General features: G+C 47.2%; 1 protein-coding gene across 8 annotated transcripts in view; it reads left to right on the top strand.

The window, feature by feature from the left end:
- The window catches only part of KIAA1210 (KIAA1210 ortholog), a 545,154-nt gene that overhangs the window by 355,496 nt on the left and 170,876 nt on the right, over positions 1 to 18,782 (top strand). For all 8 annotated transcript variants that reach the window (XM_085608043.1, XM_085608048.1, XM_085608050.1 and 5 more), the window contains one exon: positions 9,008 to 9,176. In XM_085608043.1, the coding sequence (XP_085464169.1) occupies positions 9,008 to 9,176 (169 nt within the window). The remainder of the gene's footprint in view (positions 1 to 9,007; positions 9,177 to 18,782) is intronic.

The raw sequence follows: 18,782 nt of genomic DNA, 5'->3' as shown, positions 1-18,782 counted from the left end.
CTGATTTTGATGTGGGCGGACCTTCGGATTGGCTACGGCTGCGTCTACTCCATCGTTGCCGCTCGCATTAGCTTCTACTAAGTGTGCTCTGGGGAGGAATTCCGTGTTGTTTTGACATTTCCCTAATTGAAGGAACTCTGGTGGAGTCTTCGAGCCAGTGTGCTCCATCCCTGGCTTTGCTGTGCTGTTCTGATTAGCGGGAGCGGGACTGTGAGGCCCAGAGGTGCTTGCGCCAGGACATCGCGCGCACCTGGTGCCTCTTCCCGCCCCCTCCTCCCTGAAGGCCTTTTACCGCCTCGCGGCCCCGGATTCGCGGTTGCCGCTCGCATTAGCTTCTACTAAGTGTGCTCTGGGGAGGAATTCCGTGTTGTTTTGACATTTCCCTAATTGAAGGAACTCTGGTGGAGTCTTCGAGCCCGTGTGCTCCATCCCTGGCTTTGCTGTGCTGTTCTGATTAGCGGGAGCGGGACTGCGAGGCCCAGAGGTGCTTGCGCCAGGACATCGCGCGCGCCTGGTGCCTCTTCCCGCCCCCTTCCTCCTCCTATTTAGCCCAGCTCCCTTGCGCGTACGCGGGACGTGCGCGGACTGCAGCGCGGGCGAAGCCCGGGACAAGGGCGGGACAGTCTTAGACAGTCCTAGACTGGCCGGGACTGGACTGGGCCCGCCACTCTGCCCGCACAATTATCAAAGCTAGTCGGCTGAAGTAAGACTATACCACCTATTTTATCAAAGTAGTTTTCATGTGATTGTAGTAAGCGCGCACTTATCCTGTTGTTAATTGTTTGTGTTGTATAGCAGTGTTTACTACCAACAGAAAATATGCCTCTGGAGCTTTAGATACGTTTAACACCATAGATAACTATCTGGTTCAGGTGGTAAATAAAATAAACAGTGACAGAAGGCAATCGCTAGGTTTGAGTCAATTCCCTGACCTTCACTTAGCAGGCCCCTCCACTAGTGCGCATATGACTGATACATTATCGCAAGACCCCAGCACGAACATCCCTGACACCTACCCCCTTGACGTCGGAAACCATGATCAAAGCATAGAACTGTTGGTTGACCTAGAGACAAATGCAGAGTCTGACCCCGAGTCTCAGGCGGAACTCATAGCAGAGGAATCCTCACCCTCTGTGCCTGTGACTAGGGCGGTGAGAACCTGCAGAAAAAGTCAGCCTAAACGCGGGGGACCACGGTCAGGGAGGAAAAGGGCCGCTTCCCCACCTAAGTCTAAGGAAAAAAAACAAGAGCATGAGGGAGATAACCTTAGACAAATTATAGATGATGATCTATTTAACAGGATAGCGGATATGATAGACCTAAAGATAAAGACTATCATTAAGCCACTGATTGGAAAAATTGATAAGCTTACCGCAGAGGTGAAAAGGTCGGGAGGGCTGCAACGTAAGCTAGTAGAAGAAACAGAGAATGTAGTAACCATTGGCACTAAACCAGTAGACACTGTGTTGGGAAATAATGGGGGTGATATAGTAGCAGATGAAGGCTTATCAGAGACCATTCCGCCTGGTCAGGCACCACCAGCTGTACCTAGTCAGGAAGCAGCAAGAGAGGCCCCTATACCCCCATCTACCGCACCAACACCGCCATCTCTAGGGGATAACCCCACACAATTTATAGTGGAAGCCTCACCATTGGTACTGGTACTAGCGAATGTACCCATCTTACCCCCTGGCCAGACAGAATCTATTTCATCTCTGACAAGCAAGGCGTTACACTGGCTGTCAAGCAACATGCAGATGGCACATTATGGGAAAGAGCAGTTGGCAGGGGAAATTGTAATGGCGAGGAGGATGACATGGATTGGGAACAGGGAAAAAAAGTTCAAGGGGGACTGTGTAGTGTTAAATTTCTCAAACGCAGACGTGCTCCCAAATGTCCTGTCAAATATATTTCCCCCCCAACGAAGAAGTGGAACCATAATCCCTCTCACCCTAAAATTTTTCTATAGTGAGCAGCAAAACGCGATCCATCCAAATATTCCAAGACCAGGGTGGGTCACAAGAAGTAACAGATGGGGTGGGGGTTTTGGACCCATACATAATGACCATGGTATTGGCCCAGCAAATAGATTCGCTGTAGGGCCAGGTGATCATCAGAATGTGTTATTTTCTAAGACCCCTAGATCAAACTGGAATATAATGAATAGGTGGGGGGCAGGTGTCCCGGTAAACGACCGAAATGACCCCGGGATCTGTGGAAATGGGTTTGGAGCTTGGCCGGTTGATGAGCAGTTTTGGATGCGTCCCAATACCCCATTACCAAGGTGGAATGTAGCAACAAATGGATGGGGATTGGAGGCCCCACCCTATGATTGGGGGTTTGGTATAGTGAATAGGTATGGGGTTTTGGCAAACTTAAATGATTGCGATTGACGTATGGGGGGCCCAAATACGTTAAAAAATGGATCAAGGGTCCCATGCATAATAAGCCACACCAAAGATAGGGGCAGAGGTCTTATAGATGGTATAAACATGTTTGAGACAATTAATCTGGAAGGCCGCAAAGCGCAAGTTGCTCCAGAAAGAGAAACTGCTCCTGACCAAATTGTGGGTGTGATCGTTGGTGGCTCCCTTAAGGAGAACGAGAATGTTATTGTTAATGATGATGATATTTCGCATGATCAGTTAAATGCAGTAGAGAGAGTGGGCAACTTATCGGCTAATGGAAGTCCCCACCTACGAGCAGAAGATGGGGTCCCCTAGACCGATTTTGTGGCGAAGAGAACTGTAGAAACATGCAAGATACTATGTTGGAATGTAGCAGGACTTAATTCCAAACGTAATGATAAGGAGTGGTCAAGCTTTGTCGTAAGACATAACATTATTGCCCTCCAGGAAACCTGGGATACAACTGCTAAATTTTGGTGGGATGGGTTCACTAGCTTCGCCAAGGCAGCTATTCCTAGCCGCAGCGGCAGAGCTAAGGGAGGCCTGTTTTTGTTATTCTCTCTAGAATTGAAGGGCTCCCTAAACAGATTAGTACTGACTCGCACAACATACTTATCGTAGAGAGAGAGATTAACCCCACTAGGAGGTCCTTGTACATCAATTTTTATAACTCGGGGAATAGGGTCAACAGCAGTAGCAATATCGCCACTTTAGACGCTATATTAAGGTCAGGCAGCCAGATTACTCAGCTTGACACAGAGTATATCCTACTAGGCGATTTTAACATTCATCCCTGCACGTTAGCATGCAGTTTAAGTAACAAGGAATGGGGTGATGGTCCCGAGGGACCTCACTTTGAACATACCACAGAGGGAGAGGAGCTAGAGGACTTCCTGGCAAATTTCAACTTGTACGAATCAGAGGGGGGCCCAAGAATAGCTACCTTCACTGGCACCAATCCCGGAACCATAATTGATTATATTTTCACCACACAAGGTATTCTAAACCAGGTGCTTTCCTATTGCACTGTGTTATCTCACCACAGTGATCATAACCCTGTCTTACTTGAAGTGGCTTGGGGAGATTACATGGGGCCAAATCCGGGGAAAGTGAGGTCGGACCATACTTTGCGTACCTCTGATCAGGGTAGGAGAGTTAAGTGGGCTAAGGTGGTCCCAGAAAACTTCTATGCTGAGGTTTTCCCGAAAATTAAGGAACAGGTTGAGGTTTGCCAGAACCCTCGTGCCCCGGGTTGTGAAACTATAGGGGCCTTTGAGTCGATCTGTGGGCAGGTGTCGCATGACCTCCTGGCTAAATCAAAGAAAGGAGAACCGAATAAGAAGCGCTGGTTCGACACCGCATGTTCAAAAGCACACAGGTCTCTGATGGTAGCTTTGAAAAAAATACCTAGGGTAAGGGGCGAGATTGTTAGATTGAGGAAAACCTATAAGTCAGCTATAAAAATCACACAAGAAAGTATCAAACGGGAAGCCTGGGAAAATCTCCTATCCGTGGCTGTCCTGAAGGACAGTCGGAAATTCTGGGAAATAATTAAACAACCATTCTTTTCCAACCAAAATAACGAGGCCATGGACTGTGTCATCCCAGATGACAAGTGGTTGAATCATTTTAAAAATGTGTATGGGGATAATGATCAGGCAACCCAGGATGTGTCGCTGGCCACTTTAGACGCCACTCCTATTCATTTCTATAGTACAGAAGTGGAGAAAGCTATCTTGGCCACAATCAAGCATAAGGCCCCGGGCCCCGACGGGGTGCCAGCCGATTTTTTCATACATGCCCCAAAGTTGTGGGCAGAGGTATTGGCCAACGTCTTTACCGCCGTTAATAGCAACCCTACACCATCTTCCTGGGACATTTCCACCATCGTCCCCATCTTTAAAAAGGGCCAGCGGGACGACCCTGGGTGTTATAGGCCCATATCCCTCTTGGACTCGTCGGTGAAGATCTTAGGCAGAGTCCTTTTGTCCAGGCTGAGGGATAATGTGGAGAGTTGTGGAGGGTTGTCAGAGATCCAGTATGGGTTTAGAGAGAGGAAAGGAACAATCGAACAATGCTCCAACCTACATCTGCTCATATCAAAGTATACGGTGGCCAAGGAGGGGTCCTTGTTTCTAGCATTCATGGACCTCTCCTCGGCCTTCGATTTGGTGAACAGGGCTAAGTTATGGATGACCTTGCTGAAAATGGGGATCGACGAGGCATTGGTAAGATTTATGGCTTCCCTACACCAGGAGCTTTTTTCGTCCGTACGAGTCACAAATGAGGGTAGGTGCACGTCCCTTTTCAAATTCCTGAGGGGGGTAAGGCAGGGCTGCATATTGGCCCCTCTGCTCTTCACAAAAAAACGGAAATAGCCTTACCCTGCAGTTGCGATCATTTCTCACCCCAAGACACCATGCATTTTGTTATGTTTTGTGGGTTTTATTTAGAGCCAAGGAAAAAATATCTGGTATCAGCTTTGAAGGAGGCGGGCTTAGCACAAGTGAGACCGGCTCTGCTCTTCTTGCAATCATTGCCCAACATACATATTACCTTTTGTATAGCCAATTTCTTGGTAGCTGCAGTTAGGATGAAAAAACATACCCATTAGATCCATCGTTATTCCTTTTTAACTTTTGTATGCCTAGATTTGTTTTAATGTAAATTATTTTATTGTCATATTTTAACACGCATGAAATGTTCCTAACTCTTTGTATGAAATATTTTTAATCTCTTTGTATGACTTTAATTGAGTCGAATAAAGATATTTTGACTGACTGACTACTCCATCACCACCATAGCCAAACTGATATACCTGCTGCTCAGCCAGTGTGACTGTGGTGAGAGAATGTTGGTGAATGGAATGTTGGTGAGTGTGAGAGTCAGTTGGTGGATGGGCTGAGCAGCAGGAAGGTTGCTCCTGGTGGGGCTCTACGCTGTAACATCTATCTTAAAAAGATATATATGAAGAAACTACCTGGACCGGACCTTCATTTATTGACTACATTTTGGCGATAAAGATGGACCGGACCTTCATTTATTCTCTACACAAACCTTTCCAACTGCGCGACGGAGTAAGTGCAAATGGAAAAATGGCTACATATCTCTCCGTCCAATTTAGATTGGCGGACATTAAACTTTTTTTTTTTTTTTTTTTTTACTGTCGATCACCTCCAGACAAACCTTTGGGCTGAGGGACAGTAAAATATGAATATTGCTCCCCCCACCAAAGGAGAGGACTCCCATGGCGAGGGGAGCATTTTTATTATTTTCTTGTTTTTAAATAGAAATCCACTTTTGGGATTTTCTTTTGAATTTGTTTTCATAAAACTGTTTGATGCAGAGTTGCACCAAAAAGTGATCTGCACTGACAGCCATATTCATAGGCAGAATCCTCTTTGACAGTGGTTTCAGCCAGTGATTTATAACTGATTGTCAGCTTGGCAGTCATTTTTAAATTTGGTGGGCGTCCCTCCACCAGGGAGACTGAGTAATGTACTCCGTCCCTCTGGCAGAACAGGCTGTCAGCCATTATGTGAACTGGCTTCTCAATCTCAAATGTGCAGCAAAACCAGGACGGTATCTGACCACATCCCTAGTAGCATGGGAAAGGTCTTTCAAGAGTTCTAGCCCACCCCCACATACATTGGGTTGAGCAAAGAATTACCTTTTGAACAAATCACATTGCTGTTTTTTAAATCTGCACGTATTCCTTTGCACTAGCCCACAACATGAATATATTTTTTTTGGATAAATATTTTATTAGTTTTTCCAGCAACACAAGACATGACACCCAGCTGGCACGCAGAATAACACATACATTGAGGTGGCATTGTGTTCTTAGTACCTACAAAGCAACATGTTCCAACTCAATACATATTGTAACATTATACGTTTGGCTTTCAGACAGGTTGTACAGAGTCTATAGCGAGGGGTGGCTCATTCTCCACCTCCCTTCCGTCTAAAAGTATGTCCTTCAGGGGCCCCAAATATTATCAAACTTCCGTGGGCATCCTCTACCTTTTTATATATGACCTTTTCGGACACCATATATGTATAGGTCCATTCCCATTTTCGACTCCCGTAGGCCTGGTACCTCCAGTGCTCCCCAGTTCTTGGCCACATCTCATTTGGCCACTACTGGTCCAAGGTTACAAAATAGGAGCTTGGGTCTCTGGAGGTCGATCTCGGTTGGTATCCCTAGTGATACGTATTCTGGATCTGTAGGAATTACCTCAACCAGCACTTCTCCCAATTCTTTCAAAATGACTGACCAGTATGATTGTTTGTGTGGACAATCCCAAAAAGATCCTCTGTCTGCCCCACATCTCAAGCAGTTATAATATCCCCTGTGAAGGATTTTGAATTGTATCCGTCGCAGTCTGGTTCTAATTGCCACCTGACGAGGGTGCAACAGGGCTGCTCCCCGGTCTGTTGTCCATCCCACCTCTCTCGTAACTTCTTAAGGGAGTCAGGCATGTTCTTATGGATTGTTTTGTATGTCCAGGAAATTGCTTAACTTACTAATTCGCCCTGCAGTAAACTCCCCCTCAAGAGGTGAATAGTCCGGGAGATCCGATTGATCTAGTCTCCTCGATTGCCAAGCGTGCCCAAGTCGCAGATACCTCTACTATTGTGTTTGTCAGCCGGTAGTCTCTCTGCAAAGAGCTGAAGGGGAGAAAGTCTCCCTGGTCTGTTAGGTCACCCAGTTTGGAAACAGCACGACATGAATATTGATTCCGCCACTCTGACCTAATGTCATCCCGATGTGTCATAACAAACCAGTTCCATAAGCCGCAATGAACCATTGCGAGTGAATGCAATACGGCGCACAAGTGGAAAGTCCTTGACAAAGTATTATGGTAGGCCCGCTAACACACTGGCTTTCTTCGAGAATAGGGTCATTCATAAGTAAACCAATCCACATTAGCTCCATGTTGGGATACACAGGTGAATACACGTTTAGCTTAATTTCACTACACACTATGAATAATGCACATTTTGAATAAAACTCCAAAAACACTTCATCAACTGATGTCTCTTTTTGTGTCCCCCTCAACTGCGATCGGTTCAATTCCTTGTTTGTTTTTCTCCATCAAGCAAATTCACACTCGGTGCAACTCATCAGCAGTGAAACTGTTTTCTCCAGGCTTGCAGCAGCCATTCGCTGTCATCATTGCCTACCTGCAGCATTTCTGATGGAAACGTTTTTTGCTGTTAATAGGTAAATCCGTAAAATAGATAAATGTTTGCATTGCAGTCTTTTGGTATGAAAAGGTTGTGGTTGAATGCTTCTGCATTGGGCCTTTGAGATTTAATTGACCAGATGCTGTACAGTTTATGTTCCACGTTCACAAACATTCGCGCTAAAATGTGCGTTGTACAAAGTGTTGTTGCACTTCGCAAACCTCAGTACCATGTGGTACCCCCACATTACAAGTCTCAAGGTAGAGCTCTGGACATTGCTGAATGCGGTGTGCTTTGGCACTCACTAGGGGATGTGTTACTGCTCTGCGGCCAAATAGAAGCCTGCCATCTTTGACTGGTTACCAGCAGCCTTAGGAAGGCAGTAAAAACCCATCCGGATTGCTTTTCTCCTTGGACCTCTGTATGCAATAAGGTGCCCACAAAACACGGTGTAACAGATGCATGTCCTCTGCCCTTTTGTGATAGAGGGGCATTGGGTAGTTAGCGGGCAGGTTGAGCCGCCTGTTCTTTCCTCAGCACTGCAATTCATAGACAATAAGATGTATCAAAATTTACACTCAGTTCAGCCTTCAGAAGCTCATTTTAGTAATGTTTAAGTAATTTTAAGGACAGTTTATTTTTAGTTAGTCTGATCTCTCGTACATGAACTGCTCTCCTGTGGCTTATGGACTCTGATCATTTGTGGAATACGCCCTACACTACAACCTGAGCCTGAACTGTGAGCCTGTACCCCATCCATGCCTTTTTATTTTCTGTAATGCAGCCAGGCATTACAAATCCTGTACCGAAGCAAAAAACTGCGTTGTGACATTTCACTGTAAATTGCGGGTGACTTTTTACATGACCTGCAACCCGCGTGCTACTATCAGTTGTGCCCAGTGGCATGTGACCCACTCTTTACACCCCCAGGGTACTTTGGTATTACAGAAGTGGCGGTAGATAGTTGTGCAGCCCGTCTGTAATACGGATCACATCCGCTTGTTTTCAGGTGCGCGTTCCCTCATTTGCCTGGTACGTTGCCCCAAGCAAATGAGGAACTACTTTTCCTCTATGCCTGCGCCGTATTACATATGTGAACTCCGAGGGAAGGAGGCCACCTGGAGGGGCACTGTTCGTGCACCACATAGAAGCAATACCCCCTACAGGTGGGTGCACTCACTGCACCCGCCTGCAGGGGCCTCTTCGTTCCCCGTTGAATTGCAGCCAATGATGCCTCTTATGCGGTGAACGGTGGCCCGGCGACTTCAAACAGCCGATCCATTCTTCAGTAATGCACTGCCTCCAGGGCAGGTGCGAGCTCACAGACCAGGGCAGGGCACCCTATGTATAAAATGTGTCCCTGGTGATTTAATTACTAATTACTTCAATTTTTTTCCTTCAACGCTTAGGAAAGAAAAAGTCAAAATTTCAGACGTTTAAGAAGTTTTTTGGCAAGAAGAAAAAGAAAGAGCCTCCCGCTTCCAGCAGGGACAGCAATTTAAAACCCAGCCAGTCCAGCAGCGATGTCAGCACAGCCGAGCCACAGAATATTGCATTTAATTCACCCAGCGATCTGGGGTAAGTAAAAGGAAAACAGTTTGTAGCATGTTCTGAGTATTCAAGTCAAGCAGGGAATTTCACTTTCTACATATTTATTTTTAAGCTCTTAAATTAACTCTGGAATTCTAACTATTTCCTTTACCTTGCACTTCCAAAAGACACCTGACGTTTTCTCCATTTAAGGAGCTCAAATCTGTGGAAAAATTAACATTTACTTAGCCTACACAGGGTTTCTCTGTGTGGGAGAACTGTTCCACATATGAATACCAAGTAATGCATAAGTTGGCTAAAATGACAGTCGTGCTCATTCATTACTCAAAATTGATTTAAAGGGCGTGGGGCGCTATATTTGGCAAACACAGGTACTGTCCAGCACTCAGCATTATATGGCTGCTTGAAATGAGATGGTTCTTTAGCACAGCCATTTTTAAAAAAATCTGTTTTTATTAAACTTTTGTAGTTTAGCCTGCATACATAGACTGTACAGTTGTTCGAGTTATTGCATTGCTTAATAACTGCTTACATGGGCATTTCTGGAAGTCATATCAATCATAATGCACACTTTACTTTGGTTAAATTACAGTTTTCCATTAAATTAACAGCTTTATTTTGCATCATATTGTGCTGTCTATAATTGGTTAGTTTGCCTTGGAGAAACATAGCTGGTGTCACCTATCTGCGGTTATTAGGGCTTACGTTGCGTGTCTGTGCTCTGCTTGTATCTAATGCGTTATATCTCTGAACTGTGGAGGCAGGTTCTAACGAAACGGTGACCAAATAATACTTAATAGGGAGACGGTGTGAACCGTGGAACTGGCTCTTGGGCACCCTGGAGTTGATGCATACTTCTAGCGGTGGCTGTTGATCTGGTGTGGGGAATGCATGTGAGTGTATTTTCTGCTCCCCAGCTCCCTGTGGTATTGTTTGTGTTTTGGGCAAGGCCTCTATTGGGGTCAGAGGTGGTAAGGTGTCACTTTGTGTGAGAGTCAAAGCTCTGAAGATTGTGTCCCAACTAGTGGCGAGGAGAACCTTGCGAATCCCTAGCATGTATTTGCGGTGAAGTGCGACACGTTCCACTTTGGCCCAGGTGAGCATTGAGTGTCTCCACATTATAATACGCGGGGGTCAGGGGCTTTCCAACTTTTGATAATCAGTCTTTTCGCTACTGCCTTCCCAAGGAACCTGGAGGTGACTCTGTTGTTATGGTTTCTCCGGTATAAGTGTAGAAGGTATATGTGCCATTTGAATGGAAGGGTACGGTCAGTCCACTGTGACAGTGCATCTGCTACCGTTAACCAATATCCAGTTAGGATGGGGCATCCCCACGGCATGCGTGGTGGGTCTGCATCTGCTTGTGCGCATTTGGGGCACTCAGAATCTTGGCGCTTAAAGTATTGGTTGATTTTTGCGTGAGTAAGATATGTTCTGTGAGTAATGTAGAATTGGATTTGGCGCAGGCGCTCGTTCTTGGGGACTTGCGTTGGGCTTGCCAGTACCGAGGTCCATTTCCGAGTCTGAGAGTTGACGGCCTATATCCGTTTCCCAGTGTTGACGGAGGGACGATAGGTCAGCTTCTGTGTGGTGCCTGAGTGATGCAGCGAACCATTTGGTGAGGTGCCCCCCTTGTTGTGTAACATGCAGATATTGTATGGTAAGATGTGTCGCTGGTTCGGTGGTTGTCTCCCCATTTAGCAGTGAGCGCCACCATTAGGGAGCGATGAAGCAGAAACTGACTGGGGGACAGTTCATCCTGTTCCACCAGTGTCGTCTATAGAATTAGTATGCCCTCATAAAATAGACCTCCTATGTCTTGTACCCCAGTCTTGTGCCAGCTCCTTAGTTTGGCTGCCTCTGGGTGTTTCCTCCAGTAGTCGAGCTGGCACGTACAGGGTAACTGCACGGGTAATATAAAGCGCTCTGCGGTAACACCTGTGCTCCATATTCAGTAGCAGTGAGTTTGGTGGTTTAGTTTTAGAGTAGGGGTGGAATAGTTGTGTCAGTTTTATGGTATGCAGAGGTGGTTGTGTGGTTGCTATGTCTCCACTGCAACTGTCTGCTAGCCATCTGGCTACCCATTGTAGTAGGGATGGTAAGTAATACTGCCCTAGGTTCGGGACTCTAGGCCTCCTTGATCTATGGGTAAGTAGAGCTTGTTGATCGCCACTCGGTGTCTGGAGTTCCCCCATATGAAGTCTCTGACCAGTTTTTCCAGAGGATGGAAAAAGAACAGAGGGACATAAAGTGGAAAGTTCCTGAAATAGTATAAAAGCCAGGGCAGTATTTCCATCTTTACTAGGGCTACTTTCCCTGTCACAGACAGTGGGAGTGTGCTCCAGAATGTCGTCTGGGAACGGATAGCGGTCAGGGCTCTGCCCAAGTTGCCATCCATTAAATCTGCTGGATTCCTGTATATGCGGATTCCAAGGTAGCGGAATGTGTCCACGCACCAATGGACTCAAGTCCCATTGAGTGTGTAACCTGGATCTTCTCACTGTTCGCTGAAAGAATATAGACAGGATCTGGAGATGTTCACACACAGCCCTGATATGGAAGCAAAGTTGTCCAGAATGATTGCCAATCGTTGTGGGATGTTGCAGATGTCTTTTATGTATAACAGGAGATCATCAGCATATAAAGATATTGTGTGTGTACCATTTCCCAGTGTGATGCCATTATTTATCTCAGACCGTATTGCCTCCGCCAGCGGTTCAGTAGCCAGTGAGAAGAGCAGCGGAGAGAGGGGGCATCCCTGTCTGATCCCTCTCCACACGTTCACTGTGCTCAATCTGTATGGGCCTATTTTTACTCTCACAGTGGGGGTGCTGTATAGCAGCTTTACCATACTTAGGAAAGTTACCCCTAGTTTGTATTTTTTCAACGTAGTGAATAGGAACCCCCACTACAAGGAGTTGAATGCTTTTTCGAAGCCCAATATGAGGCAGCCCGCTCGTGGCCATTGAGTTATCGAGTGAGTGGCAATCCTGAAGAATCGCCTGGGGTTTAAGGAGGTACTCCTTGAGGGTACAAACCTGTTCTGGTCTGTGGGGACCACCTGCGCGAGCCGGTCAGCTAATAATTTTGCTAGTATCTTATAATCAACATTAAGGAGAGCCAGTGGCCTCTATGAGCCCAGCTCTGTGAGGTCCTTATCAGGTTTGGGCAGAGACACCAGGTTGGCCTCATTCATGGACGGGGAGTCGATGTTCATTTAAGGCCGTTGTGCATAGCTCATGCAGGTGAGGGGTAAGCATCGTAGCATAGGCCTTATAGAATTCCGCTGGGAATCCATCTGGGCCTAGAGGTTTTCCACTTGCCAGCACCATTAACGCGCTTCGAATTTCCTTAGACGTGATAGGCTCATTTAGCAGCTCCCTCTGTTCCGACGTGATCTCTGGCAGGTGTATTGACTCTAAGAACATGGTGAACTGACTCTCTACCTGGGGGCCCCATGGACTGGTACCATATATTGTAATGGTACATCATTGCATCGTGTATTTCGTGTTGTGTGTACACAGTCAAACCCGCATCAGGTCTCAGGGCAGCTATGGGGTGGTGTGCTTGTTCCTGGCGTAATAGCCATGATAGTGTTTTACCGGCATGGTCTGCAGTGGTGTGTGTACGTGCTTAGTGTGCTGCGTAGTTGTGGCAACGGAGTTGTTCTAGTAAATCTGTATGTTCTTCCCGCAGTGCATCTAGTTTTCTCGTATTCCTGCTCCCCTCTAATTGCTTTGTCTCTTGGACCATTAACAGCCTTTCTACTTTGCTAAGTGCCACATTTAGCTGTTTGCGTATGTTCCAGGTGGACCCTAGGCAGCGCCCTCTTAGAGTTGCTTGGAAAGCATCCCACTTGAGGAGGTGGTCCTCAGTGGAATGGTCATTGATCTCAAAATTTTCAAGTGCTACTATCCCCAGAAAGGAGAGGAATGCTTGGTCTTCTAGCGCTGCTGGTTGTAGGCACCATGTGGGGATCGGAGGGTGTCCCGTGTCCCATGTGAGCTGTAGGAGTTGGGGGTTATGATCTGAATATGTTCACCACAAGTATTCAGTATGTTTGAGTCGGAGGAGGGCGGGTGACCCAACATTGAAATAGAGTCTGACATGTAGATCGTGGACAGGAGAGTGGAATGAGTAGTTGCATGCCGTGGGGTTAAGAGTTTGCCAGATGTCTATCAGCGCCCAGCTCGCGAGCCATTCTGACAGGGTTTGTGCATTGGAGGTCGCCATAGTGCATGCTAGGGGTGAATATGACCAGTCTAATTCTATGTCTAGAACTGCGTTAAAGTCCCCTCCTATGAGTCCAGGGAGACCACTCCATCTAGCAAGTACTCCTGTATGTTTTCTAAGGAATGAGGCTTGGTCTACGTTTGGTGCATATACAGAGCCCAGTCGCAGCGCTTGCCCATTTAGCTTGCCTTTCACAAAAACATCTCCCTTCCGGGTCTGTGACCACCTCTTCTACTGTGTTTGGGTCGCCCATCTTTAGCCTTATCAGCACTCCCCTCCATCGATTGCGGAGGCGGTCTGCTTCAGACTGGGTGAGGTGCATTTCCTGTAAAAAAACCTGTGTGTAGGTATGCATATACCGAGTACCTGCGGGCAGGTATATGCATGCCCCTCACATTCTGCCTTGGCGGCGATTCCTTCTGCCCCGCCGGTGTGACTGTGTGTCCACAGGCGGTTTCGGTCCCGTTAGCAGCCCTTCCTCTTCCAGCCAGTCCCAGTCTTTGGGAGGTGTTTTGAAAAATTTTGTTTGTCCTTTGGCGGTGATTTGCAGCCTGGCTGGAAACATGAGGGAGTATCATATATATCCCAGCGACCTCAGCTGGCGTTTAACTTCTGTAAAGGAACCGTGTCTTCTTTGTACTTGTACGATATAATCAGGGAACATCATTACGTGTTGATTTTGCACTTTTATTTCCATAAGCTTGTGGGTTTCCTTTAGTATTGTGTCTCTGTCCCTGCAGTTGAGCAATTTGAAGAGTATTGGCCTCAGTCTGGCACCTGGTGGCGGCCGTCAGGCTGGTACCCTGTGAGTTCGCTCTATCACAAACTGGTGTGAGAGCACATCTTCCGGGAGAAGCTCTCGTAGCCAGTGTTCCACGTATGCAACTGGGTCTTGTCCCTCAGGAAGGCCCACAACGCGTACATTATTGAGCTTCGTGCGGCCTTCTGCATCGGTCAGCCTGTCTTCTAGGGTGTCCATTTTTTCCATGGTGTCCTGTAGTGCCGTTGCATGTCTGCTGGTGATTGGTTTAATTCATTTGTTTGGACTCTCAGTTAGTATTCGGTGGTCTGCTCGCAGTAAGGTGAAGTCTGATGCAACTTTGTTCCCAAGGAACCTGGAGGTGACTCTGTTGTTACGGTTTCTCCGGTATAAGTGTAGAAGGTATATGTGCCATTTGAATGGAAGGGTACGGTCAGTCCACTGTGACAGTGCATCTGCTACCGTTAACCAATATCCAGTTAGGATGGGGCATCCCCACGGCATGCGTGGTAGGTCTGCATCTGCTTGTGCGCATTTGGGGCACTCAGAATCTTGGCGCTTAAAGTATTGGTGGATTTTTGCGTGAGTAAGATATGTTCTGTGAGTAATGTAGAATTGGATTTGGCGCAGGCGCTCGTTCTTGGGGACTTGCGTTGGGCTTGCCAGTACCGAGGTCCATTTCCGAGTCTGAGAGTTGACGGCCTATATCCGTTTCCCAGTGTTGACGGAGGGATGATAGGTCAGCTTCTGTGTGGTGCCTGAGTGATGCAGCGAACCATTTGGTGAGGTGCCCCCCTTGTCGTGTAACATGCAGATATTGTATGGTAAGATGTGTCGCTGGTTCGGTGGTTGTCTCCCCATTTAGCAGTGAGCGCCACCATTAGGGAGCGGTGAAGCAGAAACTGGGGGACAGTTCATCCTGTTCCACCAGTGTCGTCTATAGAATTAGTATGCCCTCATAAAATAGACCTCCTATGTCTTGTACCCCAGTCTTGTGCCAGCTCCTTAGTGAATTCTAGCGAGGTCCGGGTTTGATCTAGGGCAGCGCCTATCTCTTTCACCACTGACAAGACTGAGTCTAGTTTTTCAGAAAGTGCCAAGTTTGGGGCCTCTGCTGCACTTTCTTCCTCTGTCCGTTGGGCCCCTTGCGGTTCGGGGTGCGCGTCCGACAGCTGTGTATTGGCACGTAAACGACCCATGGCCAACTTCTGCACAGAGGGCATGCATATATTCAGCAGGGCTGCCGCCCGTAGGCTATTGGTTGTGTCCAAGCGGGTGCTGACTGTGAGAGGTACTCAGTCTAGCTGGTGTTTTTTTGCTGTTGTCAGTTAGTTGACAGTCCTTTGTGGCATGTATGTTCTTTTTTTTTTTCCGCCCTTGCATTTCTCTAATTCCTTCTGTTCCAAGTGTCACTACCTCTTCCAGGAAAGTACAGGGCAGCTCCTCCAGGTTATGATGCTTCGTTTGTTGCGCTTCTGTGAGCATTCGCCTCTCATTGTCAGGAGGCAAGTCAATGCCCAAGTGTTTGGTGCTTGTGACTTGCCTGTGGGGTCTCACGTGCCCTTCGTGTGGACACTGTGTCGCCTGTGGTTTTTCGCCTGATTTCTGAGTGCAATTCAGAGCCCTTGGGGTTGTCTGCGGTGTTGGAATGTGTGTGGCAGCATTGTCCCTGGCAGGCACGCATCAGGCAGGGCCTTATGTCAGCAGGGGCACAGGCTTATGGATGCACCTCACGTTGTGTCTTTATGCTGTTCTTCGTTTCTGCTGTGTGCATGCTGTCTTAGCAGGTCCCTTGGCAGCACCCTTATCAGTGCAGGCTTTACGTTTCTACGGGGTTGGTGCTCGCATTAATTGACGCCTCTCACTTTCACCTCCCCCAGCAGGAGCTCCAGGCTTGTTTGTTTGCTGCCTGATGTTTGCAATGTGGTCACAGCTTGACTGCTTCTTTGCACAGGGTCAGGCCTTTGTGTGCCGACTCTTAGTAATCGCGATGGCTCCTGGTTATTTGCCCCAGGGTGCGGGCATTCCCAAGGTGGTCTTCGGGCGGAGCACCTACTTTGCAGTGGCAGTCTAGGCCAGCGAGGGTCTCGCGTGAGCTCCGGCCTGCACACAGTCACTGTCTGCTTGCTTCGCTGCTTGCGGCATTGTCAGTCTCCTGCAGGCCCTCGCAGTTGCAGCGGACCAATTCCCTGCTCTGAACCATATTGCGGTGAATGTGGGTTTTCGCTCCAATTGGGGGTATTGATGCTGTAAGCGGCAGCGAGCCCCTCGCTTCAGTGCACCAGCTCTCCTGGTCAGTCTCTCACCGGTTTTTAGATGTGCACCCCACCTACGGGGATCAGGATACTTTAGGCCTCCGCTTGCTGTGGTTTTTCCCCTCGCCTGCGCTGTATTGTTTACCGTGTCAGCCTGCTTCTTTGGGCCTACTTGTATGCGACAGGTCAGCTCCCAGATCTAGTCTGCACCAAGATGGGCACGATGTTCGGTTTTCCCTTTCCTCACTGTTTACTGAGGCGGGGAGGAGCTCTTACGCTGCGGCACCGGTCTGCCCAGTCAATTCCCCTCTGACGGCTAGTTTCCCTTATCACCTTCGGGGGGCCAGTGTCTTTGGTCATATCGTCGCACTCATGGGTCCAATTTTCGCACGCTATAAACGAACCTCCAGGACGTCCCTATTGTCGTAGGCTTATTGAGCGCGCTATTGCACAGTATCTCAGTAGGGCGCTGCGGGCTCTTCCCCGCCCACAGCACTTCCCCAGCTTTGCATGTTCACGCAGCACGGACCCCGGGCTGGGCCGCTCGTGTATCTGCGATGCAGCAACGTTTCCTACCACTTTTATTTTTCGATCACCAGTACTTCAGGGGTCGATTCCACCCCACTTCAGGGCTATGGGACGGGTTGCATGGTGCGTTTTTCAGGATAAACGGGGCGATGTGGTCAGAGCGATAAAGACTCGCGTCTGCCATCTTGGCTGCCAAGCCACGTCCACCTTTAGCACAGCCATAATAAGTGAACCAAGCCCCATTGCTTACATGAAAGTGAATCGGTATGAAGATTCAATCACCTGATATACTGCTACCTGATAATTTTTTCTTCAATTTGAAAACCTATTGTGCATAGAATTTTGACCTGTGGGGTGGCAGAGGGCAGGTTAAATTAGCTGTTGTTCACTGGGTATCTGTGATACTTGCCAGCTTGTGAGAATTTTGGCAGCTTTTAAAGTTTTATAGCAATAAATGATACTTATAGTTGTATCCGTTTACTTTTATTTATTGTTTCTTCTAAAAAGAATTCTATTGAGCAAATTATAGACTTGGTTTTAAGAGAGCAATACACAACTGCAATAAAGTGAAAACCAATTAAACAGAGCAGTCAAAACACATGAAACAAGGTGATACAGAAAAAATTATCTTTTTTTGTATTTATTTTCCATCAGTTTCTTTAACAGTTGTAGGGTGGTAGTAAGTCAGTTTTTTGTGTTCTTGGCCTGGTCTTGTTTGTGTAGGTAAAGGGAATTGTGCACTTTGCTATTCCTGTGACGCTCTAAAGAAGCTGAGCTCTGGTACATGAAGCTGTTTACCTATTGTAAGGGTTTCTGCAGAGAGGCATGCAAGAGTTGTAGAGGACAGACAGGTGGACATCTGCTAAAGTTTTATGAGGGGTGAAATCTTTGCCTGAGCTATTCCAAAATAATTACTGCTGGCATCTCCATCTGCCAATACCCTGCCAGAACCTGCAGAGGTGGGCAGACCCCTGAATTACTGTGCTTTGATTACTGTGCCAGGTGGAGGAGACTCTTGCCTTGATAGTCGATGAGGATCATCTAATCTTCAGGGTTGTATGTCGGAATCCCACATACACTTAGCATGCATGACTTTACAACACCGGCATTAGTATGAAAGCGTTGTTACAACGCTTTCCTTTAGCTCGCAAGTTGTAATAACGACTTGCCTTAGGGGGCTCTGGACTTTGGAATAGTATCATTTACTATTCCATCTCTAGTCTGCGCAACACTAGGGAAGATGTGGACTTAAATTCCAACACCACTCCACCAGTGCACCCCCTAAAGGACTTGCATGTTAAACGAATGCATGATAAAGAAGCGTTCGTTCTATTGCCGATGTTGTAAAGGCACACCGTGATTCTGGCTTCATGATAAAGGATGTTTCCCAATCTACAGAGGTTATCCAAAAATGAGGCAACTATTCTTTGTGGTGTGCTCTGAAAGCTACTTGTGTAAATGGTTGAGTGTCTTACTTGTCTCTGTAGAAAACACCTACGTTTCTCTAAAAATGGTAGCTGTGGCATTGAACAGATAATATTTAGGCCCTCAGTTGAGTGAGTGTGGTCTTTTAGGAGCTGTGTTATCATTGCGGTGTTCCAGACTGCTGCCCTTATATGCCTTGATTTAGCAACCAATTAAAAAAAATGTGTCTATCCGACATAAGTAGTGATCCAGACTGTTTCCCAATTCGATTTCGACAAATGTCTGCAGGCAACCCTTATTGTTAGTGTTAGCTATCAGCTCTAGTGCTTCTTCAGTGGAGATCTCTCTGAATCAAACAACCTTGTTTTAACTTGGTCCGTGAGTCGACAGTGGCACACACCTCAGTAGTGGTGCCTGAGGTATCCTGTTTGA

Source organism: Triturus cristatus, chromosome 5_2 (assembly GCF_964204655.1).
Source record: "Triturus cristatus chromosome 5_2, aTriCri1.1, whole genome shotgun sequence".
Classification (NCBI taxonomy): Eukaryota; Metazoa; Chordata; class Amphibia; order Caudata; family Salamandridae; genus Triturus; species Triturus cristatus.
This window is presented reverse-complemented; position numbering and strand designations above follow the sequence as displayed.